This window comes from Primulina tabacum, chromosome 15, assembly GCF_025594145.1.
Source record: "Primulina tabacum isolate GXHZ01 chromosome 15, ASM2559414v2, whole genome shotgun sequence".
Classification (NCBI taxonomy): Eukaryota; Viridiplantae; Streptophyta; class Magnoliopsida; order Lamiales; family Gesneriaceae; genus Primulina; species Primulina tabacum.
Genome location: NC_134564.1, coordinates 23,138,572 through 23,163,452, shown reverse-complemented (window position 1 = coordinate 23,163,452; position 24,881 = coordinate 23,138,572). Strand labels below are relative to the sequence as shown.

The 24,881-nt window shown below is 36.5% G+C and overlaps 1 protein-coding gene and 2 long non-coding RNA genes across 11 annotated transcripts; 1 reads left to right on the top strand and 2 right to left on the bottom strand.

Annotated features, from left to right (window-relative positions):
* Window positions 1-8,824: 8,824 nt before the first annotated feature.
* LOC142527041 (uncharacterized) lies at window positions 8,825-11,368 on the bottom strand. 3 transcript variants are annotated; one of them, XR_012815385.1, is made up of 2 exons: window positions 9,651-11,368; window positions 8,825-9,295 (listed from the first exon to the last, which is right to left on the bottom strand). XR_012815385.1 is itself a non-coding variant. In XM_075631747.1 (1 exon), the coding sequence occupies exon 1, from the start codon at window positions 10,691-10,693 to the stop codon at window positions 9,731-9,733; it is 963 nt and encodes a 320-aa protein (XP_075487862.1). In that variant the 5' UTR covers window positions 10,694-11,368; the 3' UTR covers window positions 9,459-9,730. The 3 variants fall into 3 exon arrangements, 1 of the variants encoding a protein (XP_075487862.1); XR_012815386.1 differs by having other exon boundaries at window positions 8,825-9,265; XM_075631747.1 differs by lacking the exon at window positions 8,825-9,295 and having other exon boundaries at window positions 9,459-11,368.
* Window positions 11,369-11,937: 569 nt separating this feature from the next.
* Window positions 11,938-14,159, top strand: LOC142527880 (uncharacterized). 2 transcript variants are annotated; one of them, XR_012815553.1, is made up of 3 exons: window positions 11,938-12,258; window positions 13,144-13,209; window positions 13,774-14,159. It is a non-coding gene; the product is annotated as an uncharacterized LOC142527880 (long non-coding RNA). The 2 variants fall into 2 exon arrangements; XR_012815552.1 differs by having other exon boundaries at window positions 13,771-14,159.
* Window positions 14,160-14,457: 298 nt separating this feature from the next.
* On the bottom strand, window positions 14,458-19,300 carry LOC142527879 (uncharacterized). Of its 6 annotated transcripts, none has more exons than XR_012815550.1 (4): window positions 19,050-19,300; window positions 18,387-18,823; window positions 16,939-17,076; window positions 14,893-16,821 (listed from the first exon to the last, which is right to left on the bottom strand). It is a non-coding gene; the product is annotated as an uncharacterized LOC142527879 (long non-coding RNA). The 6 variants fall into 6 exon arrangements; XR_012815549.1 differs by having other exon boundaries at window positions 14,893-17,076; window positions 18,387-18,506; window positions 18,613-18,823; XR_012815551.1 differs by lacking the exons at window positions 14,893-16,821; window positions 16,939-17,076 and adding an exon at window positions 14,458-14,838.
* Window positions 19,301-24,881: the final 5,581 nt, after the last annotated feature.

Below are 24,881 nucleotides of genomic sequence, written 5' to 3'. Positions count from 1 at the left end.
TTAATTTCGAGGACGAAATTTATTTAAGTGGGGGAGGAACTGTAGAGCCCAAATTCAGTACACGTAAAACCCATGCATTTATTTAATTGTTAAATTATTTAATTAAGTTTAAAATGATTTTTAGAGATGCATGATTTATTTAAATGTATTATTTTAAATTATTTTTGTTTATGTGATGCACGTTAAATGTTTTCTTGAGTTTCATGTTTCAGGCGATTATTTGATGCGGGATTGAGGAAAAGAGACTGACGACGATTTTTGGCAATTTTAAAATATGGTATTTTATTTTTAGTTAGGATTGTGGCATTTTAAATGATTTATTAAGTTTTAAGCATTTTAAAGCCTAAATTATTTATTTAGTAATTTTAGAATTTTAAAACTTTTAAAGATTTTCAATTGTGTATTTTAATTTTAGTGGGTTAACATTTTAATTAGCAATTTAATTAGCATGTTAATTGGATAATTAAGAAATTTTATCCACTAATTTAATCACTCAAACACAAGCATACCCACACATTTTCACACACCATATATGCGACACACACACACACACAAGTCTTTACACTCCCATTTTAGATTTTTATTGGAGAAACCTAGGGTTCTAAGAACTTCAACAACCGCCACTCTCCTCTGTATTTTTCCAGCAATTTTCATTGGGTTTTATTCAAGAAAAATCGTGCCACGTTCGTCTCGGATCAACCCTCGCATCTTTCCCGCTTCGGTGTCGTCGTTTCGGTAACGTTAAATATCAAAAGGCATGTATATTCTATTATTCCTGTGTCGATCTCGTCATATTATGTGTTGTGATGTTTATTATGCGTAAAAACCCATGTATGATATACAAAGTTTGAGCAGAAATTTGTTGGATCGATTTTTGAAACGTTTTTGGATCTAAAACTCGAAATTTGCTGTCATTTTAATTATTGCGACTTTTCGGTCGATTTTTCGGAAAACCTTTCAACATATAAAACGTAGAACTTTTTGATACCTTCGATTTGACAATAAATTCAAAATATTTGGATAAGAAATGAGCGTGTTATGATTGTATTCGTGGACTGCTCAAACTGTAATTTTCTGAAAAGATGTTCTTGATGTGGTCTTGAAGTTTTATTGTTGCAGGCTTTGTTGGGGATCGACGGGTGATCGTTGATGTGTTTAAGTATATCAAGAATGATGTTGGGATAATTTTTGGTGTTTCGTTTCGTGTCGTTAGGCACTTGGTTGAATTAAAAGTCATAGGAATTGATTTGGTGTCAAATTTCGTGTTCATGAGTTGTATTGTGTTGTATGTTGGACGTCGTTTTTTTTTTTGGGTATTCGTATAGGTTTAGTCAATGCCATAGCACCTTAGGACGAGTCTCGATGTGTTGGTTCACGGGTCTTATGATCGAGTTAGGAGAAATAAGTCAAAAGTGTAGTGAATTTTCGTTGGTTCGCGATTCCAGTAGGTACACGGACCCGTAGCAGGACCCTGGCACAGGGTTTGTGCCCTTTTTCCTTCGAAATGTGATTTTCCAGCACCCACACGGACCCCGACACGGACCTACCCGGACACTTACACGAGGTCCGTGTCCTTCTTTTAAAAAATAATATTTAAAAATTGTTTTTAGGGATTGTTTTGGGGTTTGGTGTTATGATTTAGTACGATGATTAAATGAGGTCACGTCCCGAGAGATTTAGAACGTTTTGTCATTTTTGGGTGTGAGCATGACTATAAGTCTAAGTTATGCAAGATAGGTATTCGAACTCATGTTAGTATATGCAGCAGTGGCCCCAAGCGAGATCCAAAACCAAGTAGGTTTGTTCGACGTGCAAAAGAAAATACTTTTAAGTTTTTGAGGTATGCTAAATGTCTTGTGACCAAATTATGAACGGGTTTGGAAGTCGGTGAACGTGGCTGAGGACCTCTCTACCCCAGTAAAGCGTGACCGAGTTTAGATCAGGATTGGAAAGCGTTAAAGCATGACCAGGGACCAATCCACCCGGTAAAGCATGACCGGAGATCTCATGTATGTGGCAGTGGATTTTCCCTGTCAGCCCAGTACTGTGGTTTAGTCTGATCAGGCACATTTATGTATGGGTCACTTGCTTTGAAACATATATCTACGCAAAATGATGTTATGTATGCTCAAGTATGTATGATGCAAGCATGTTTAAGAAAAGTTTTATGATGATTGCACGTCTACGTTTATGCTATTACGTTCAAGTTTCAAGTATGTAAGCCCTACTTTAAAGATGCATGTGGTTTTATTATATAGTACTTGTTATCTCCAGTTTATACATGTTGAGTCTTTAGACTCACTAGACTTGATCGATGCAGGTGAGGATGATATTGAGGAGACAATGGATGAGGACCAATGAGCCGACTTGGACTGAGCAGGAGGCTAAACCCGAGGACCGCCCATGTTTTTAAGAAATTATGCAATGTTTCAAATACTCTGATTTCACGTTATTGTTTACGGTATTTAAACACGTGTTTTTAGCAAACTTTATTTGTGATCTTTTTGTTGCAAATATTTTGAATGATCTGGTTATTGTTATCGCAATTTGAAGGTTTCTATTTAATTAAGAAAATTTTTATTTTTCCCCAAATTTTAAATTTGTTCAATGTACGGTAGGTTACAATCTGTATGGGGAGAAGTGCAGGATTTTCTCTGATCACAAGAGCCTGAAGTACTTCTTCACATAGAAAGAGCTAAACATGAGACCGAGGAGATGGCTAGAGCTAATGAAGGATTATGACTGTGACATTAGCTACCATCCGGGTAAGGCTAATGTGGTTGCAGACGCTTTGAGTAGAAAGCCCGCAGTGATGGCTCATTTGTCGGTATAGATACCGCTACAGGCGGAGATTAAGAGATTTGATCTTGCAGTTTATGCCAGGGCGACGCCCCAAATCTTGCTATTCTGATAGTACAGCCGACATTGAGAGACAGAATTCGGGCAGACAGACTTTTGACGAGCAGTTGTAGAATTGGAGACAGAGGGACGAGGATTAGAGCCAGAGACTCTACACAGTTGTGGATAGCATAGTCAGGTATAAGGACCGTCTATGGGTTCTTGACAGTGATTCCCTTAGAGCAGATATCTTGAGCGAGGCCCACAGCACCCCATACTCCATCCACCAGGGAGTACGAAGATGTGTAAGGATCTGCAGACTCTTTATTCGTGGGCAGGCTGTGATTCGCTTCCGAATGTTTGACTTGTTAGCAGGTCAAGGCAGGGCATCAGAGGCCTGCAGGGAAGCTGAGGCGACTCTCTATTCCCGAGTGAAAATGGGATAACATCACCATGGACTCTGTGTCGGGGCTTCCGAGGACTACTAGAGGATATAATTTCATCTGGGTGATAGTTGATCGGCTCACTAAATCAGCTCATTTCCTACCGATCAAGAATACTTTCACCATGACTTTGTACGCAGAGCTGTACATCAGAGAGATAGTCAGAATGCATGGGATTCCAATGTCCTCAGATAGGGATCAGAGGTTCACGTCTGCGTTCTGGAAGAGTCTACACCAGGCATTGGGTACTAAGATGATGTTCAGTACTGCCTTCCATCCTCAGACATACATACAGTGAGAGAGGGTGATTCAGATTCTGGAGAACCTACTCCGAGCTTGCATGATCGACTTCCAGGGTAACTAGGAGCCGAAGTTACCTATTGTGGAGCTCACATACAACAACAGTTATCAGGCATCGATTGGTATTGCTCCATACGAGGCACTATATGGGAGGAAGTGTAGGTCGGCAATGTATTGGGATGAGGTAGGATAGAGAGCAGTGTTTGGTCCAGACATTGTCAGGCAGACAACATAGTTAATGGTTCGATTGTGCGCAACAAAGCTAGGTTGGTTGCACAAGGATATAGGCAAGAGCAAAGAATCGATTATGATGAGACATATGCACCAGTTGCATGACTGAAAGCAATAAGAATATTCTAAGCATACGACTCTTTCAAAAACTTCAAGGTGTACCAGATGGATGTAAAAAGTGCATTTCCAAACGGTCAGCTACAAGAAGTCTATGTTGAACAATCACCAGGTTTTGTAAATCACTCATTTCTTGATCATGTTTTTCATCTCAACAAAGCATTGTATGGTCTCAAACAAGCACCCCAAGCTTGGTATGAAACATTATAAAAATTCTTAACTGATCATGATTTTACTGTTGGAACAGTTGATAGAACATTGTTCAAATTTATAAAGAAAGATCATACTTTATTTGTGCAAATTTATGTTGATGACATTATTTTCGGGTCAACTAACCCCAAATTATGCGAGAAATTTTCAAAGTTAATGCAGGAAAAATTCGAGATGAGTATGATGGGTGAGCTGATATTCTTTTTTCGTCTGCAAATGAAGCAATTAGAAACTGGTATATTTATCCGTCATACAAAATACACGAATGAACTGCTTAAGAAGTGGCATGGAAACATGTTCAGCTGCAAATACTCCCATGAGCGCATAAATTAAATTAGATAAAGACGAAGGAGGCATATCAGTTGAGATGACACTGTACTGAGGTTTAATAGGCTTTTTACATTACCTAATTGTTATCCGTCCTGATATTGTGTTTGTTATTTGCATGTGTGCTAGATTTCAAGAAAATCCTAAACAATCGCATTTTTCAGCTGCCAAACGTATATTGAAATATTTTAAAGGCACACAAAATGTGGGCTTATGGTATGCCAATGACTCATCTTACAATTTAGTTGGCTCTTCAGATGCAGATTATGCAGGATGTAAACTTGATAGAAAAAGCACAATTGGATCATGTCAGTTTCTGGGAGAAAAACTGATTCCTTGGTTCAGCAAGAAGCAAACATCCATAGCACCTTCCACAACTGAAGCAGAATATCTAGTTGCTGGAAGCTGTTGCGCCCAACTACTCTGGATTCAGCAACAACTGAAAGATTATGAAGTCATCACCAATTTTTTGTGACAACACTAGCACAATTACGATTACATACAATCCAGATCTTCACTTCAGAACAAAGCATGTCGATGTCAGACATCACTTTGTCAGATATCATGCTCTCAAGAAGAATATCAGACAGGAATATATTTCAACTGAATAACAAGCAACAGACATATTCACCAAGCCACAACCCGAGACTAAGTTTTCTAATTTCCGAAATATTCTTGGATTGATTGATTTATCTTAACTTGTTTAATATTTTTGTATACTGATTCTCTACTAAGATTCAGTGCAGGAAATAATAAAGCATTGAAAGGAAAACAACGTTGAACCTAAATAAATTATTATTGATAGAGTTGAACTTTTACAATACAGATTTCCCTATCTACTGCCTCTCTCCAGTTGGTGAACCAAGTAGTTAACGAACCAGTAGAGGTCTTCAGAAAGTCCTCTGAGAAGGCAATCCTTCTCAGAACCCTCTGCTCCTTGAGAAGCATCAGCAGATAGACACCTTCATCCTTGAAGATGTCAGCAGCATGGGCAACACAGAGTCGCCGTTGATACTTATTTTCTATTGTCACTCGTTTCCTCATGGCAACAAGTCCTTTCTCATGGAAAGACTGCAGTTCTTGGATCTTGTTCCAGGTAGACAGCGTCTTCTCAAAGACAATATCCTCTATCTTGAGCTTTATCACAGCCACTATGGACTGGATGAACTCTTCTTCCAAGTCCGGTTGCTGAAAACTACTTGCTTTATCCATTTTTTACTGCCTTGATTAGTATTATCTGCTGGATTATTCAATTGAGTTTGTGACTAACTAGTTTGCTCTTATTTATAGAATCAGAACCATATGAAGAGTTGCAATCATTACTTTTGACAGAGGATATGAAGAGATCTCTGTCAGCCATCGACGGTTCATTCTCCGAGGATGAGATTCTTTTCACCTTATTTATTGCATATATTTAGGGAGAACGTTGAATTATAATTTGTTAATTGATAAGACAATTATCAGTTGGTCTTAAACTGAACTGATTTTGTTTCCAACTGATCATTCAGATCTTGACCTAACTAATCTTATCATATATGTTAACTGATTATCAATTCAGTTGAGATTCCACAATAAATTTTTGACTTTCAAAATACTTCATTAATCATGTTATTCATTGAACTTTAATTAGAAATTTGATCCCTAGCAGTTCAATCGACTCATTTTCCATATTTACATATGAAGTACACATCATATATTCAAATTAATCTCGGACTGCCACGTGTTCAAAAATTTGAATAGTCACAAACATAAATATTCATGCCGCCCTCATTCAGTTCTCTTTACTCTAATCTAAACTTTCAGGCACTCAAACACTCAGAGAGTTTCTGTTTGCAGAAAATCAAAGCTAATGGCAAGCCAAACCCAGCCTTCATTCTCAACGCAATCGCAATCGACTTCAATTCTGTTCTCAGATGAAGTTGTTAGAAGCATATTTCTAAAGCTTGAAGTTTCTGGTCCGAAGAAATTCTTGGAATCGCGACCCAAGTGATTTATTTGAAGGAAATTCAAGAAGTCTATACCAACAGAAAGATTTCTGATTATGGCAAGATTATAATGACCATCAACAATCAAATATTGACTGTGGACGAAGAATCCTTCTGCAATCTCTTCCAACTCCCGACAGAAGGTCTGTCTCACTTTTCTAAGATTAAACTAGCAGATGTTGAAGAAATGCACCCAATTGCTGAAAAGGTTTCTAAGCCAACAATTGAATCTATTCCTGAGCAGATTCAACCATCTCTACTCTCTGAACCTTCATCATCTCAACCTCTATACACAGATGCTGAGTTGTCATTGGCCAACGTTGACGAAGTCATCCAATCATTTGCCACTGACATCCAGCTGAACTTCGAGCCAACTGAGATAAATGTATGTCAAAGGTCGCCAGAACAATTAGCCGTGGGGGCTATGATGAAACAAATTGAAGATATGGTTCGGTCAGTTGCTAGGACTGGACAAAAAAAAATGTTGTGGCCTGGTTGCACTCTGAACCAGTAGCTGATTCGCAAGTGCCATCTAGCTCAACTGATTCTTAGCCTACTACTTCAATTCCAGACACTCAGCAGGAAGCAGTTGCAGAAGTTGTTTTAGAATTAGAACAATAAATTGAGACTAACTCACAACATTTAGCCATGGTGATTTTCAGTGGAAAAGACAAGGACAAAGCACCTGCCAAATGGTGATATTCAACGTCCTTTCTAAATATTTTGACCCTTCAAACCGATCCTAACACACATGAAGCCTACACATCAAAAACTCATGAAAGCTTTAAGAATCATGCGCAGAAAAATTTCAACATGCATATAAATATTTTGATTTAAATCCTTCATACAGAAAATTTTTTTTCATGCATATTTATCATCAAATAATAATATATGACATGATTGATGTATCGAGAAGGGTTAGAACATGACTTTTCCTATAAATGCTCGAATAAACGAATATGGATGCGAGGGAACGTGGATGATGAATGTGAAATGATTGCTAAACGTTTTCCTTGTAAAGAACTTGAGAAAATTCACCAAAATATGCAGGTAGGTGTGGAGAAAGAGTGGTGACTGATTGGAAGCCAAGATTCCTAGATTTCTCCCACTTTCTTTTGCGCGTGTGTGTATACGTGCGTACGATGTGCGCGCGCGCGAGTTTTAACCCCTTTTTTAAAAAAATTGCAAATTAATTAAATACTAGCTAAAAATTAATTAAGACATAAAATAATAAAATATTAAACATCATGCTCAAGAATTAAATCCTAATTTTCGAAATTTGCTAATAAGATGCTTAAAATCTTTTAATTCACCTAAAAATTTAAATTTAACTTTAAAATGTTCAAATTCATAAATTATTTATATTAAATAATTTTCTGGATTAAAATAAAAATATAACATTTAATTTTTGGACCATAATCGTCTTCAGTTTCCAATCTCCGACCAAACTTGAATATTCGCCTGAAAAACTCAAACTCATGAAATCCAATTAAATCTCTTAAAATAAACATATAAATATTTAAAATAAATTAAACATGTTAAAGACATCATTTAATCCATTTAAAATATTTAAATTAATTTACTTATTAAATTATGCATGCGACTATATTAGCAAAGTTTCTAGCATAGTTGACTATCACACTCATATCTTATCGCTCGGTTATCAAAATGACGTGCTTTCAAATCAGTTGAACATCCAACACAAAATGCTAAAAACCCTTCATCTACTAGTAAGGCCGATTCAAATTTTATCGAAGATAAATATTGTTCACAAACTCTAGATGGATCAAATAGAAACAACCAGCTTGATAAAATCATTTATAATATTTTGGTCATATCTCCTAGATAGACTATTGAATGGAGTGATTTAATATGTGTTATGAAGTTAAGACAATGCTCTACAAATCATATTCATAAATCTAAGTTAGAATCATATCTTAAGACGGAGAAAAATCACATTGAAGTCGTTGGTTCTTCACTGAATGCTAAATTTCAGCATGTGTCCATACTCTTATTCGAAGCATATTATCTCACAAGTTCGAGCGATTTTTCTATGGAAATCTAAGAATTAATATCACAGTTGGACCAACAAGGTACCATGCCAGGACAGCAAGAGAGACTTGCTAAGCTGAACAGACTAGTTGAGTGACCAGCAAGGTTGGCCAGCAGAGTAAATTCAGCTTGGTCGTAGAAAATGGCCATTATAGTAAAACCAGCTTAGTCGTAGAAAATTTCCAGCAATGCGAATATGACAGAACATTCCCAAACAGCTACATAATTGTATCCAACGTTCATATTGTTGTTTGAAGCCATAAACACAACACTTAATCAAATAATGAAATTGATAAATTAACAACACTCAAACAAGTTTGTAGAACATTCTTCCTTGTCAAGCATAAGTGAAACATCATTTGAAGAAAACAGTCACACAAAAGAGAGATAAGTTTCATACAATAACTGACTGAGTCTTTCCATACATATATGAAAAAATATGCAACTCTTAATGGTTTCGTGCTACTTGACAAGTCCTCATAAGCAACAGCATATGCCTGGAACACTTGCCCTTCGTTGAGGGAATATGAAAATCAATACACCTGGTGACATTCATACATTACCAGATGTAGCATAAATTCGTATTCCCAAAGCTTGACATGAGAATCTCCTCAGCTTCATCTTTAGCCCGTAGTACTGAAACTTTCCCCGAGTATCCTTTGATAATAGCCTCAGCTTCATTTTTAACCCATGGTACTGAAACTTTCCCCAAGTATCCTTTGATAATAGCCTCCCATGTCCCCATTTCAACGCCGCATGCTTCTGCACAAACTTCCCCCATAACACATAATCCTGACTCATTCCAAATGCATTTCCTCAGTTTTTATAAATCAATGTCCCACTGTTGTTTACTTCATTCCTCTCCAAACAATATAACATAACCACCTCGTAGAGATAAATAAACCAAAGAACCGAAATATGGAAGAAAAAATCCACACGGGATAAAATAGGAAAAGAAACAAAAAATAGACCCTTCATAAACCAGGATGTTAGGCAAATATTCATCTAAAGAATACAACATACAGGTCACAAATTCGAATCAAAACTCAAAATTTGACCGAAATAGCAACAACAATGATAAAATTAAACACTAGAACATCGAAGAAACCAATATAAGAAAACAAAACATAGAAGGTTTCTAACTTACCTCTCCTAGTGCTCATATTAACTAACGGTTGCTCCCTTCAAGTTACAAATAAATCAACAGGATTTGTCATGCACAATCTTTTAAGCTTTAGATCGTCTAAACTCGAACCATGTATCATAGTGGTTGAAGAGTAAACTATCGTGGATGTGCTTCCCGCAATATTCGAGCCCTAAGCTATTCAGTCTTTTTGTACATTCTTCACCTCCCAAACGAGAACAAAACTTGATATTATGCGAGACCAAGATTCTACCTTCCAAAGGTTTCAATTTATCTACTACCCGCTCCAGACCAATCCAAACAAGTTTGTCAGGCATATGTAGGAAAACAGCACTAGCATATATCAGATCATACATGGTTTCATGCCCGAACTTGCTGAAATCCATATCTTCACCCTTTATTATCAAAGGACGCTTAGATAATAAACCGTGAGATGGAATCTCATATCGAAGCGCAGCCATTAGAGATAGCTCATCTCTCTCTAAGCAATGGTAACGCCCAGGATTCAAGTAACCGATGAAATGCAGGCCAACACGAAGTGTACCACATCCGATCTCAAGAACTTGGGAGTTTGGGGTTAAACGTACTGTTTCAGCAAGAAACTCAAACGCATCTCGTCCTCCTGCCCAGGGCTCACCATAATAGCTGTGGTGCTCCTCAACGAGTAATTCACTCGGGCAAGGTAGAGCTGTGTGATTGTTCGCTTCTTCTCCTTCATAGTGTGATATCCCTTTGAACCCAAGAAGATCCTGGAGCTGTTGCTGACGAGTGCGAGGATTGATGCCTTTACGTAGAACATTGGGCTGCATATGCAACCCATTGGCTTCAATCTGACTCTTCAGCCAATCGATATCCTCAGCTGAAGCCGAGATCCGCTCTCCAATTTTTGTGCTCTCACTTACCATGGGAAGAGTGGTGCAAGGGCAAGGAGGAGATGGGGATGAAAGCACAAATAGCAGGAAGAATAAGAGGGTTGCAGCGGCAGCGGCTGACAGAACAAGGACTGGAACTGAAATCACGACACTCTTTGATGGAAGCAGAGCCATTTGAGAAATGAGTGAATACGGGATTTGCTTCTCAGTATAGACCGAAATTATTTTTACCCTATGTGAATCGAGAAATCAATTGTGGCCCCCCAAAAACCTTAATCTAGAATTTGGATCAGAATCAGCGGAGCATGACTAGCATTCACTGTCAAATTCCCCTTTATTCTGAATTGTTTATCATACTTGGAGAGAAGTTAGGATATAAAGATGTTGAAATTGTTCTTGTGGCAAGTTTTCGAAAGAAAAAACTCCAACTGTTAAGCAGAAAATTACCCAAAGTCAATTGATAATTGCGATGCGACGAATGCTGAAATCCGAATCGCAGTGAAAAAATCTCAATCGAACTCCGAGTTGCCAATCATTTCACCATACAACAGCCCTGTAGTAATCTGGATCTGAGAAGAAAGAAAATCGGACACGAATTGGATTTCGAATCACCTCTATTTACCCCCGTAAATGGCTTCCATCCTTGCCTATACCCTCGATTGAGGCCCTCACGGCGAGATCTAGATAAATAACTTGTCCTCAAATACAAGAAGCTCGGCTAATGTAAATCTTATGCCCTTCGAACCAAAACTAGTTAAAAACCAAAAGTCTGGGGAATTCAGGTCAATTGATAAGTTGGTGACTTCCTCTTTAATCCAAATTTGTGGCCATATCCTCAAATGTACTTACATTTCAAAATCAAACTTCTAACCAAGGTCTCACGATCACTTTATTAATATTCATTTAAATAAAATCATATATACTTTTTATTTATATTTTAATTAATTTCTATTTAATTTTTTTCATTAATAATTTTTTTTACCATTAACTAGTACAAATAATTTAATAGTAAAATTTTATTTTAAACAATATTATATTTTATAGCAGTCCGAAAGTTTGACAAATTTAATATTAAAATAACTAAATGTTTCATAATTTATAAATCACTTTCACTTTTCATGGTGACATGTTTCATGTGAGAACCCGAATTTAATTATTTAATATTTGACAAGAATTAGAAATAATTATTTTAAAGTGCTAAATTAAAACAATTAAGCCAAATAATTATATTTGTGTGTTAAACATATGTATTAGAAAATATCGGCATTATAGACGATATTAAAATATATATTGGAGTTTAATAGCACACGAGAGTTATAATATTTGGACCGGATCAAATTCTAGCATTTGGGCTAAATCATTATATACATGAATATATATGTGTGTGTGTTAATAGGAGCCCATTAGCCCAGTTAGCCCAATTCTTTTCTCTCCAAGCTTCACGTCTTTTCTCATACACCTTGTTCTTCTCCATCGTTATCAACTTCTCTCCCAGCGATACTTAGATCCTTGCCTCTGGTAACCACCGCATCGTCTTCCTTGAAGCTAGTCTAGTAGCTCAGTAGCTTATTGGCGCAAGATCTAGAGTAAACCGAGCTCATTTGTGCATCTCCATTTCTTCCTAGCTGCTGCTCCGGATATATGCTCAATTTCCAGCCTTTATTATTACTTCTTTTTGTACTTTAAGGCTTGAATATCTCATTTCCAACTCTATTTCAATTCATAGGAAGCTTTTGAAGGTAATCCCTAAGCCTAGGGTTTAAAATTTTGTTCATGGTAGTAGATGTTGAGTTCTGTTTCAAGTTGCAGGTTTTGTCTTCTGATTTTCGGGTTTGTGTGTGATTTTCACTAAGAATCTTGACTCGTGGTTCAAATAGAACTTATAGATCTATGTGAAATCCTTCTGTAGCCACTAAAAAAATGGAATTCCAATGAAAAACGGAATTGATATGATTTTTCTACCAAAATACGTCAAAATAGAATTCTGTGTTGGAGCTGCGCACAATAGGTACTTTAATTTGAGGTTATGACATATATGAATCGGATTCTGAACTTTTGATTCAAATAAAAGTTGTAGATCTATATGTTGTCTTCGTAATGTTATAAGAATCGTTATATTCCATTAAGAATTGAAATAGTTATGCTCATTTTTCCGAAACATCTCAGTTACAGATTTCTGCTGCGAAGTACGTATGTAGTGGCGTGTTCTTGATAATTCTGGGATTTATGTGTTAAGATTCTGGAAATAAATTCTTCTAGGAAAACTTAGATATTTGAATTTTCTTTCATTTCCAATTGACGGATATCAATTTGAGTCAATGATGAGTTAGATATGAATTTTATGCTCATGAGTGTCGAACCTGAATCTGTTACAGAACTTAGTTCTCATGGTTTCTGGTTTTGGACGTTTTTCAGTGTCGAGATGGTAGAATTTATTTCTGATGTCTTATGATGAAATATGAGATTTTTAGTTAGGCTTCCAGCCATTTATGACACGTGTGTTTTGGTTACGTTTTGGTTGAGTTATGACCTTAAAACCGAGCTTAGGTCCAAGCTGGAATTAGTAACTTATATTTGACAAAAATTTGAATATTTATTTGATGGTAATAAATAATTTGTCACAGGTTTTAGTAGCCAGGAAGCACCAACGAGTTCATAAGTTATTGTGGAAATTTAATTTGAAGTTTAAGGTATGGATTGATCGATTCCTTACAGCGTCTATAACGACGTGTAATTTAATTGATGTGATTTTATGAAAATTATGTGTTTATGTGCTCTTTGTACTGTTTGGGTGTATTTTAAGATTATTCCTTATTTTTTTAAAATAAATGTGAGTTTTTTTAAAATATATTGGAATAATTTGTGGATTTATATGCATTGTTGAGCACGCATTAATATCGAGCCATGACTCCGTTGTTTTCGATATTTCTGTTTACTTTGGATTATTTAGACATCAGAGTCGAGGGCGTTATGACTAGAGGAAGGGCCGAGCAGTTCTGCAGACTGTCCCCCTGATGCAGATGTGCAGGTCCGAGGGCGTATTTGACACGTCACAACCCTTGCACATGTGGCCACAGTTGTTGCTATTGTTTCTCTGGATCCAGTTTGATACCCGAGATTATTGGTACCCTACATGCATTGCATTGATTTCATTACCTGTCATTTATTTATGCTGTAATATATTTGATCTTTATATTGGGGTTTGACCCCAGTCCCTCGGGACTGCTGTGGTTTGTTTTGTGATTCCATAGCAGGTTATACAGGTGGTTTTGATGCAGCTAGCGGAGCATCTGCCAGTGGAGTACAGTGAGTCGGTTTGAGTTGGGAGTCCCTAGATATTTATGCTATATATATTGAGTCATTGGTAGAGGAGATGCCTCGTGTATTTGTATGGTTGTATTATTGAGTGTTGGATCTTATTTGGTGTGATCGAGCCTAGCTGGCTCTGCGTGTGTTTGGTATTCTGTTTGTTTTATTGGACTCTATTTTCGAGTATAAATGTTTTGTCCTGTTGTTTTGGAATTTTTGGTATGTCCTATTTACGGGAGGTCATGCCGAAATTTCTGTAGGCTCAAAATGAAATTTTTTTACTCGTTTTCGCTGTTTACTCTAATAGATCTTGGTTGTTTGATAATTAAAAATTAATCAGAAGCACGAGCCCTCACAGTTGGTATAAGAGCGTAACTGGGGTATGCTCGAATTAGAGTTTAGGACACTCGAGTTTAGACACAAATAAAATAATTACGTATTTAATTTACTACTTGCTCTTATTTGATTGCATGCTATGATTATTTAACTTAGCTTAGATAGAGCTAGTAGTGAAGTAAATTTGATACTTAGTTTATTATTACCTAGTGGACTAATTTTCAACTTTTCCTTGAAACCTTTCGGTGCTTATTATTACTTGTGGAATAAGCCTTGTGTCTTGTAGAATGGCACCTGGAGGAAGAGGCAGAAAAGAAAAAGAAGTTATCCGAGAGTTTGAAGCTTAGAGCATAGGAATAACTGAGGGTATTTGTAACGTACCGAAACCTTAAAACTACTTAAAATTTTGCGGAAAATAAATTTTTTTCTTAAGTAATAATCTCTAAAAATGAAATACAAATAAAAATGTTTTTCTAAATATTTGAAATGTAAAAGAGCTTGCAACAAGTACTTGTTTAAATAACGTGAAGTAATTTCAATAAAATAAGAGTAAATGAATTTAACGTGCTTAAAAATCCTTGAAAAACACATAAGTGGTCCTCAAGTTAGGCCTCCACACCGTCTAAGCCAACTCACTGGTCCCAACTTCTGCGTCTCATCGTACTCGTCATCACCTGCATCGATCAAGTCTAGCGAGTCTAAAGACTCAACATGTATAAACTGTGAATAGCAAGTAATACATAATAAATCCACATGCATTTTAAAATAGCACATACTTACTTAAACTCTGAATATACTTATTGAAACATAGATGTGCCATCATTTCATAAACTTTTTCATAAACGTGCTGCATTGTACATACTTAAACATGGATAATCATCATCATTTTTCATATAGATATGTTTCAAAGCAAATGACCCATAACATAATGCGCCTGACCAGACTAAACAACAATACTGGGTTGACAGGGATCATCACAGCCTTTCGAACGAACGTTCACTCCCACATACAAAAGAGCCATAAGAGGGTGGTCTTGTGGCCCTGGGTGAGAGGAAGTAGGCCTAGTATAGTTCTAGAAAGAGGGCCGCTCGGTTTGGTGGCTCATAGGGCTATGGCTTACGTTTTTGTGAAGGGGCCACGCGGGGTACTTTCCAGGTGAGGGGCAGGGCTCATGAGAGTCCTAGCATCAAGCTATGGTGGTCCACGCAAGGCTGGAGTGGCTAGGAGTAGAAGGCGCACAGCTAGGACAGAACCTAGTCATGACTGCGAGTTGTAGGGACAACCATGCCCGTCCTCGTGCATGGCTCGCTAGGGCTGGTCTATGTAAGTCTAAGGGGCTCGATCATGGTCTTAGGAGGTGGCATAGGGGCTAGTTGGGTCGTCCAAGGGCTAGGAACGAAGGAGTCGAATGTGAGATCAAGCTAGGGTTTCGAAGTAATAGGAGCATAAATTCCAGCAAGGTCTAGTCATGTTCTAGGGTTTTAAATGCCTTGAATGAGGTTATATTGTAGTGACCCGTTCCAAAATCACCTATTAAACAAGAGCTAAGAATGCAATTAACCTAAATCATAATAATCAGAGATAATTGCGGAAAAGGTCAACAAACAATATTTTTACAACACGATCGAAATCCAAAATAATTCAAACCAAAATATATGGTACAACCGTATCGAATCAACACAATACTGATAAACTAAATCAATCGGCAACTCAACGTCCTCCTCCTCCTCCCGAGCCATCCAATCTAAGGCCTGTCCCGTTGGAATGGGGTATCCAAGATTAAAAAAAAACCGAGGATGTGAGCGATAAGAATGCCCAGTACAAAAGCATGATTATACAAACCTATATGACATACACATGATATGAATGATACAAGGGTAGTCAAGAAACATGAATCACAAAAGATCTCAACATGCTCAGTCTAGAGACACCAAGTGGATAGTGCCACGCGGTAATCCTCTGTTTCACTACAAGCACTACAAGCACTACAAGATCAGGCGTGGACCTTAAATGTCCCGGATCACCGAAGTCCTCCCGACCCGTCGGCTACTGTGTCCTCTCGGTGTCCATGTGTCCACAAGACAGGGCTGAGCGGCCCCACAAGATAGCTTATCTCGAAAAAGATACAGCTCAACAGTAAAAGCTATCTCAAAGGAGATATGACTAAACATGAAATGCAACATGCATCATAAAACATAGAGATAATATCATGCATCATATGACATACATCAATGCAGCAAATAATCATGTAACACATATAAGAATGTATACTTGACCAGGATATCTCGGATAGTACTTTCATATCTCTATCACTGCAATCCTAATCCACAGGAAAAACCATAACCACCAGGTCTAGTCCAAGCCTACTCATCAAGTGAAAATCATCACTAAAACGTATATACCAGACTTAACTAGAGTATTAAATACTCCTGAAATAATAATGATACAATTCCAAACCTTCATCCGTCGTCAGCCCGCTGATGACGATGCTCTGAGTCCAACCTGTCCAAGTTCGAACAGTTCGTTTCCTGACTACTTCGTTCCCTAGCTGCCCTGTCTGGACTACTCTGCTAAGTTCTGTCCAGACTGCTCTGTCCTGTCGGACTACTCTTCCATGTCCGGACTGCTTAGCTCTGTCCGGACTGCTCTGCTCTTACCTGCCTGGACTGCTCCGCTCCACTCTGCTCTGTCTGGACTGTTCTGCTCTGCCCGAATTACTCTGCTATGTCCAGACTGCTCTGATATGACCGGACTGCTCTGCTCTGACGGCTGACCTGCCCGAACTGCCCTCTAAGATGGCTAGAACACACAATACCTCCTTCACAGTGAGAAATCCTATAGTATATTTATAGACCTCAGTTCAGGACTCTCGAGTCGTTTCATGCATGGACGTGTCAACACAATGCCATGCACTTCGAACAAAGTCACAGCATAGTTGTCAAAAGCGCTCGGCGCAAAAAAGCGCTCAAGTGTCTTAGGGCTTGAAGCGCACGCTTTACGAAAAAAAGCGCAATAAACAAAATATTATCAAAATATCAAAATAAAATAAAAAGTCATATTTTATCAGCATTAATACAGGGTTGCAAAAAAGAATCAATACAAAAGGAATTCCCACTCCAAAAATTGATACATGGTTTACCAATTTTTGGTTAGCAAATGAGAAGTGAACAAGGCGGAGGCGGCGGCACGGCCGGAGCTGGCAGCGGTGGCAGAGGCAGAGAAGAGACGCACGCAGAGATGCAGCAGCACACGACTTCAGAATTGTTAAGCAACGATATAGATTTTAATTATGGACTTGGGCTGGGTTTAATTTTTATTCTTGACTTGGGCTAAACCTGGAATTGGGCTAAACATGGAATTGGGCAGATTTTAAAATAACAATTGTGCAGAAGCGCACAAGCCATCGCTCCAACATCCTAACAAAAGCGCCCAGAAGCGTGTGCTTCATCAATCTGATGCTGATGGGCTTCGGATCAATCAGAAGCGCTTCCAAGCCGCCTCGCCTCGCCTTGCGCTTAAGCGAGCGAGGCGAGCGCTTTTTACAACTATGGTCACATGCAAGTAATAAAAACCAAATTAAGCAACTGTAAAATAAAAAACAGACTGTAATCTCTAATACAAATCAATCTCAGTAAACTCAAATTAAAACAACCAATAGGAAAGTAAACAAATTTAGACTTAGAGCACTGAAAAAAAAAAGAATCTAAACTCCACCGAGTGAACTCAAATTAAAACAACCAATAGGAAAGTAAACAAATTTAGATTTAGAGCACTGAAAAAAAAGAATCTAAACTCCACAGAATAAAATCACCATAAAAGTGATTTAAAACCGAATTAAATCACTAGATTATTAACTCTTCCTCCAACTTTTACTTAACCTAATCCTAACCTGCTAGTAATACATCATCAACACAAAACAACTAAACCCCAAAATGTCACAAATCAAAATAAAACAATCACATTTTGTAAGAAAGATAATGCATTAAAATGGATATATGCATAGCATCAACACAAAGTGTTATCGAGAATCATCAATTCAAACCATCAGTGATTCACTTGAAAGATTGTTGGAGTTTAGATCAACAGACACTTCACATTTGTAGATACAAGGAGCAACCAGAAGAATGAGAACAAATAAAAAAGGAACAGTCAAAACAAATAGACAAAAAGAAGCTATGTACCATCAACATTAAAAGGGAAAAAAATTGCAAGCAACCACTACCTTCCGGTCAGAATTTCAACAAGACAACTAATGTTCTTAAATGTAGGTGCCCTGTAACGTAGTTTGAGCATCCCCAATGAACTAATCATACGACCATAAAACTCCGATAAGATCCCATGACTGAAATTCACAAACAAAACTTGTAAAGTTTTCAAGCTTTTGTTCGATTTACCAGTACACAAAAAAAAACAAACAAACAAATAAAAACACAAATACAGTAGCTCACTTCTTAGGGAGTTCTTCAACCGCGCTTCCTAGCATTTAACCCGCGAAGGCTCGTTCGTTTTCACCATTGTAGGAGACGGAAAGTCCACACATTGATTATGGGTTTCACCTTCGTTTTTTGAACCGTCAGAGAAATAGATAATGTGGCCGGTTCCATTCAATTCTTGAGCATTATTTCCCTCTCCCAAGTCTTTCATCTCGCAGACTGAAACCTGAAACAAATAGAGATAAGAATTCGGAATATACATTCAAGAGAAAAGATGTCGATTTCCAAATTTTCCCTTTGATTTTATGAAGCTCGTGGAACAAAATTACACAGCCTAGGTACTCGTATTCAAGAATATCACGTAACTGCCCAAAAAACAATTAAAAGCTGACATAAACTTAATTCTTTACTCAATACAACATAAACAAACAAGAATCGAACGCAAATCTCACCTGAACCGAAGGCAAATCTCACACAGAAAACTTGGATTTCTTCTCGATTCAGTACAGAAAAGAGGTGCAGGGGCTTGGGGAAGAACTTCAGGAGCTCGACGCTTCTTCTCCAGTGTTCTGGGCGGCGCTCACCGGAAGCTGTCGTACGTGAGGGAGAGAGCAACGGGAGTAGGGTTGAGTTTTCTTCTTCCTTTCACGTACGGGGCGGGATCTAGGGATGGGTTTTTCTCTGCATTGATTTCTTTTTACTTTTTTTTCTAATTTTTTAATGGTTTCTCCTTTGATTTCCTTTTTTTTTTCCTTCTAATTAAGTTATTCTTTTTGTTGAAAAATAATATTTAAAATGTGTGTATTGAATATTTGAATGTTGAATATTTGAATGTTGAAAATAAGAGTTGTAAATATTGAAAATTAGTGTGTGATGATGTAGGTAATGATGTATTTTATTTTTGGATTATTTGTAAAGAAATTATATGAATAGCGTCACAATTTGTGAAGAAATTCACAATTGAGTAGAGAGAAAAATATTATAAAGTGTGTAGTTTGGTAAATTTTGAGAGTTTGAGGTTTTTACTTTTTACCATAAAATTTTACTTTTTCACAACACGTTATCAGCACGAAACTCTAAAAATCCTCCATATTTTTCCAAACTCCAAAACAGAAGAAAAAGGTAACAAAAGTAATAATATTTATTTTACTGTTTATTTATTTATTGTGTATCTATTTAATATATAATATAATGTTATTCAGAAATAATAAAAATAAATTTTTCAAAAACTTGTTATAAATCCTGGGAGGATGTTAAGACGACATCACACACTCCCGGTAAGGGATACGACAAGTATAAAAGCCTATAAGGTTTTTAAACAAAATAAATTGTGACACTGCATTATAATAATGTGATATAATATACATAATTATTTAAACATGACTAATATTATATACATCATATTATTACCATAAAATTGTACAAATACATATATTTATTTTTTGTACACCAACGGTAACAAAACGGCTAGTTTTTGCCCTATAAATATGATCTCACAAACACATTCAATCACTCCAACTTTCACTTCTTCTCTAAAAATTATTCTTCATCAAATTTTTGAAGAAAAAAAAGATGACTTTCTCAAGGTTATTTTTAATTATTTTGGTTATCATACTCACGAATTTTGTATTTATCGGAGAATATCCTCCTCGTGTGTTTTCTTTATTTTTACAAATGCTTGTACTTGTTGTTTATCCATTACTTTGTATTGCAATATTCATTAACTAATAAAATGCATCGTAATTTTTTTAGTACCACCATGTCAAACTTGGCAAAGCTCGAATTCATTGCTCTTGATATCACAGGGAAAAAATTATATGCCATGGACTCTCGATGTAGAAATGCATCTTGAGTCATTGGATCTAAGTGAGACCATAAAAGAAAATGGCATATCGATATCACAAGAAAAGGCAAAAGCCATGATATTTTTGCGTCGACATCTCGATGATGGATTAAAATGTGAATATCTAATTGAAAAAGATCACATGGCTTTGTGGAAGGGATTAAAAGAAAGATTCGAACATATAAAGGAAGTTATACTTTCGACCGCCCGAGATGAATATAATACGTTGAGATTCCAAGATTTTAAAAAAAGTCAGTGATTACAACTCAGGCGATGTATAGAATAATCTCGCAATTGAAATTCTGTGGGCATGAGATTACTGAAATGGAAATGCTTGAAAAAATCATTTTCCACTTTTCACGCATCGAATATAACTCTACAACAACAATATAAAGTGCGTGGATTTTCGAGATATTCTGAACTTATCGCCTGTCTCCTGGTGGCGGAAAAGAATAATGAGCTGCTAATGAGAAATCATCAGGCACGACCCACTGGTTCAACGGCCTTTCCAGAAGTAAATGTCGTAAACAAAAATGAATTTAAATCTGGAAACCAAAATCAAAGTTATAGACAAGATTTTGGTCGAGGACGAAATCGAGGTCGTGGTCGTGGACGTGGACGTGGAAGTGGTCGTGGTCGTGGTTTTGAAAATAATCGAGATAGTTACTTTCCATAACTCATCTCAAAAGAACGTCCCAAACCATCCACAGAAAATGCATCATGAAAATATGAGTGTTAATGAGAACCACTCAAAAAGATTTGAAAGTTCTTGTTTCAGATGTGGTACTCCAGGACATTGGTCTCGTATTTGTCGAGCCCCTAAGCACCTTTGTAAACTTTATAAAGAATCAATAAAAGGGAAAGAAAATGAGACCAACTTCACTGAACAAAGTGAACCTTTAAGTGATTTAACTCATTTTGATACTGGAGATTTTCTGATTGATTTCTCAGACAATGATCAATTTGCTGGTGGAATAAATATATAAAATATTTTATGTACCCGTATGATAATGTTTTATCGTGTGCTATATTTTTTTACATATGTATTGTATTGTATTTTATTGTTAGTAATTATATTTCATTGCATTTTTTTTTTTGAAGTTCAAACATGGAAAATGTTATGAACAAAGCTGAAGTTTGCATACCCGATAGTGGTACAACGCACACTATCCTCCGAGATAAAAGATATTTCTTGGAACTAAAACCAACTAAAATAATGGTGAATACAATATCAGGTCCTGTAGACTTGATTAAAGGATGTGGTAAAGCACAATTTTTGTTACCTAATGGTACAAAATTTTTTATCAATGATGCTTTATATTCACCACAATCGAAAAGAAATTTGTTGAGTTTTAATGATATATATTCCCATGGGTATGATACTCAAACAATGAATGAAGGGAATGAGAAATATATGTGTCTTACCACATATAAATCATGAAAGAAATATGTGATTGAAAAACTATCAATGCTCCCTACTGGATTGCATTATACACATATAAGTCCCATTGAATCAAACATGATAGTTGATAATTCTTCCATATTAACAAATTGGCATGACCGATTGGGACATCCTGGTTCAACAATGATGCGAAGAATCATAGAAAATACAAATGGTCATCCACTGAAAGACCAGAAGATCTTTCAGAATAATAAGTTTCAATGTAAAGCATGTTCTCTTGGAAAACTTATTATAAGACCATCACCAGTCAAAATCCAAACTGAATCACCAATGTTTCTTGAACGTATTCAGAGTGATATTTGTGGACCAATCCATCCACCATGTGGACCATTCAGATACTTTATGGTATTGATTGATGCCTCCAGCAGATGGTCACATGTATGTTTATTGTCAACTCGAAATGTTGCATTTGCAAGATTACTTGCTCAAATAATAAAATTGAGGAATCAATTTCCCGATTATACAATCAAGAAAAGTAGACTTGATAATGCTGGTGAATTTATTTCCCAGACTTTCAATGATTATTGTATGTCTATGGGAATCATTGTTGAGCATCATGTTGCTCATGTACATACACAAAATGGATTGACTGAATCGTTGATTAAACATCTGCAAATGATTGCTAGACCAATGATTATGAAAACAAAGCTTTCTATTTCTATATGGGGACATGCAATTTTACATGCTGCTTCATTAATTCGCATTAGACCAAGTGCATATCATAAATACTCCCATTGCAGCTTGCATTTGGTAAAGAACCAGACATTTCTCATATGATAATTTTTGGATGTATGGTGTATGTGCCTATTGCACCACCGCAACGAAAGAAAATGGGACCTCAAAGAAAGGTTGGAATTTATATCGGTTATGATAGTCCATCAATCATTCGATATCTTGAACCTCAGACAGGCGACGTGTTCACATCACGTTTTGCTGATTGTCATTTTAATGAGGAAATCTTCCCAATGTTAGGGGGAGAACAGAAACATACCGAAAAGAAAATTACATAGTATGTATCATCATTGTTACATCTGGATCCAAGAACAAAACAATGTGAAAAAGATGTACAGCAAATTGTGCACTTGCAAAGAATAGCAAATCAAATACCAGATACATTTGCAGACACAAAAGGGGTAACTAAATCATATATGCATGCTGCAAATGCCCCTGCTCGAATTGAAATTCCGAAGAAACAAATTGAAGATACTCATGATGTCATTAAACGCTTGAAGCGTGAAAGGCAAGTCGGTTCCAAGTATAAAAATCCTCGAAAAAGAAAATTCATTGTGAAACACGATGATCACAAAATAGAGAATGGTGTTCCTGAAGAAACACATGATGATCATAAAATAGAGAATGATGTTCCTGAAGAAACACATGATGATCATAAAATAGAGAATGATGTTCCTGAAGAAACACATGATGATGAAAATGTTCTGTCAAAAACACAAACTGACGAGAATCGTGAAATATCTATCAATTACATTAATACTGGAAAAATATGGAACCGAAAAGATATAGAAGAAATTGATGATATATTTTCTTATAATGTGGCAATCGACATCATTAATGATAATGAAGATCATGAACCAAAATCTTTTGGTGAATGTAAAAATCGGCAGGATTGGATAAAATGGAAAGATGCCATCCAGGTTGAATTGGATTCGCTAAATAAACGTAATGTTTTTGGACCTATAGTCTTTACACCTGAAGTTGTAAAACCTGTTGGATACAAATGGGTTTTTATTCGAAAGCGAAATGAGAAAAATGAAATTGTAAGGTATAAAGCTCAACTTGTTGCACAAGATTTTTCTCAAAGGCCTAGAATTGATTATGAAGAAACGTATTCTCCCGTGATTGATGCAATTACTGTTTCGGTATTTGATTAGCTTGGCGGTATCTGAAAATTTAGAAATGCGTCTTATGGATGTTGTTACAGCTTACTTATATGGATCACTTGATAGTAATATATATATGAAAATCCCTGAAGGATTTAAGATGCCTGAAGCACAAAGTTCAAAACCCAGAGAATGTTATTATGTGAAATTATAAAGATCTTTATATGGGTTAAAACAATCCGGCCGAATGTGGTATAATCGGCTAAGTGATCACTTGATGAAAAAGGGATATGTAAATAATTCAATATGCCATTGTGTTTTCATTAAGAAAACAACATCCGGATGCGTAATTATTGCTGTATATGTTGATGATTTAAACACATTGGAACGAATAAGAAAATTCAAGAAGTTGTGTCATACTTGAAGGAAGAATTTGAAATAAAGGATCTTGGAAAAACAAAGTATTGTTTGGGTTTACAAATTGAACAAAAAGAATGTGGAATGTTTGTTCACCAGACAAATTATACAGAAAAGATCCTTAAACGTTTTAATATGGATAAATCAAACCCTTTAAGTACTCCAATGATTGTTAGATCATTAAACATAGAAAAGGATCCATTCCGTCCATGTGAAGATGATGAAGATATTCTTGGTCCAGAAGTACCATATCTAAGTGATATCGGTGCCCTTATGTATCTTACAAATTGTACAAGGCCTGATATATCTTTTGCCGTAAATTTGTTGGCAAGATTGAGCACATATCCAACAAAGAGACATTGGAACGGAATTAAACATATATTCCATTATCTACGAGGAAACGACAGACTTGAGACTTTTGTATTCAAAAGATGCTAATCCAAGTATAATTGGTTATGCCGATGCTGGATACTTATCTGATCCACACAAGGCACGTTCCCAAACTGGATATGTATTTACTTGTGGAGGCACTGCAATTTCTTGGCGTTCACAGAAACAAACGCTTGTAACAACTTCATCAAATCATGCCGAGATTATTGCACTACATGAAGCAAGTCGTGAATGTGTGTGGTTAAAATAATTGACCCAACATATCCAAATATCATGCGGATTATCATTCGACGAGAAGCCTGTGATACTATATGAAGATAATGCTGCATGTGTT

What these genes read in the sequence shown, in the direction of transcription:
- LOC142527041 (XM_075631747.1), bottom strand. Translation starts at nt 10,693, where the DNA reads ATGGCTCTGCTTCCATCAAAGAGTGTCGTGATTTCAGTTCCAGTCCTT.